The sequence below is a fragment of the Gekko japonicus genome, unplaced genomic scaffold (assembly GCF_001447785.1).
Source record: "Gekko japonicus isolate JY-2015 unplaced genomic scaffold, Gekko_japonicus_V1.1 scaffold66, whole genome shotgun sequence".
In the NCBI taxonomy this organism is placed as follows: Eukaryota; Metazoa; Chordata; class Lepidosauria; order Squamata; family Gekkonidae; genus Gekko; species Gekko japonicus.
In genome coordinates, this window is record NW_015163605.1 from 927,438 (window position 1) to 928,434 (window position 997).

A 997-nucleotide genomic window follows, 5' to 3' on the forward strand; every position below is an offset into this window, starting at 1 on the left:
GCAGGCCCCCGCTCCCCCCTCCCCCTGCCGGCGCCGGGCACGTACCTGTCTCCTCTAACCGGGTCTGCGCCAGGCTGGTGCTGTTGGGGTAGGACTGCACCGAGCTCATGTAGGGGTTGCCCGAGTGGCTGCCGACCGAGCCGACATAGGGGTAGGCCAGCGGTCTGGAGAAGGACGAGGCCGGGCTGTAGGAGGCGGCGTCCGGCTGCGAGTGGCCGGCCGCGTGTAAACAGTGCATGGAGTAGTGCCCGTGGGACATGGGCGACGGCGGCATTTGCTGCCCGGGAGGCCCGAACTCCATGAAGACCGCCTTGCCCGAGACGGGGCTATTGAGGCTCTCTGGCATCGTGGTCATGGTCATTGCGCGCCGCGGGCCCGGAACTGGCGCGGCGCGGCTCGGCGGCGGCGGTGGTGGCGGTGGGCGCTCTCGCCGCCTCGCTCTGCCTCTGCCTCGCTCTGCCTGCCTGCCTGCCTGCCTGCCTCCTTCCTGCCTTCCTTCCTGGGGGGAGGGCCCTCTCTGCCTCTCTCTCCCGGCGGCCCCCAATTTAAGAGGCCCGGCCGGGCTTTTCACTCCCCATTCATAAGAAAATGGAGTTTGCCTCTTTGGGAAAGTCCACGCGTGCTGCTCGGAGATCTACACAAACTCGCCTAAAAGCTTTGACTCAGCCAAAAGCTATGAATATGCATGAGGCCGGCGAGCTGATTGGCCCGCCGTCTCGCATAATCGCTCGCGATTGGCCGGAGACGCTTTTCGGGGGCTCGCCCGCCGGACCCGAGCGAGAGAAGGAGACGAAGGAGAAGACGCCGCCGCCGCCGCCGCCGCCGCGGACTCGGCCAGCGCCGGGAAGCAGCAGCCAGCGGGGTCTCCTCCGGGCCGTCCCCCTCCAAAGACCGCAGGGGGGGGGAAGGTCACAATCCCGGTGGAAGAGACCCCCAGGAGATCTAAGGGGGAGCCGTCGGGGCCCCGGGAGCCCCCCCCCCATCCAAGACGCCTCGG

At 68.3% G+C, this 997-nt stretch overlaps 1 protein-coding gene across 1 annotated transcript in view; it reads right to left on the reverse strand.

The window, feature by feature from the left end:
- Window positions 1-361, reverse strand: part of DLX1 (distal-less homeobox 1) — a 2,428-nt gene extending 2,067 nt beyond the window's left edge. The window contains exon 1 of the mRNA XM_015407258.1: window positions 46-361. Coding sequence (XP_015262744.1) covers window positions 46-361 — 316 coding nt within the window. The remainder of the gene's footprint in view (window positions 1-45) is intronic.
- Between the last annotated feature and the right edge of the window lie 636 nt (window positions 362-997).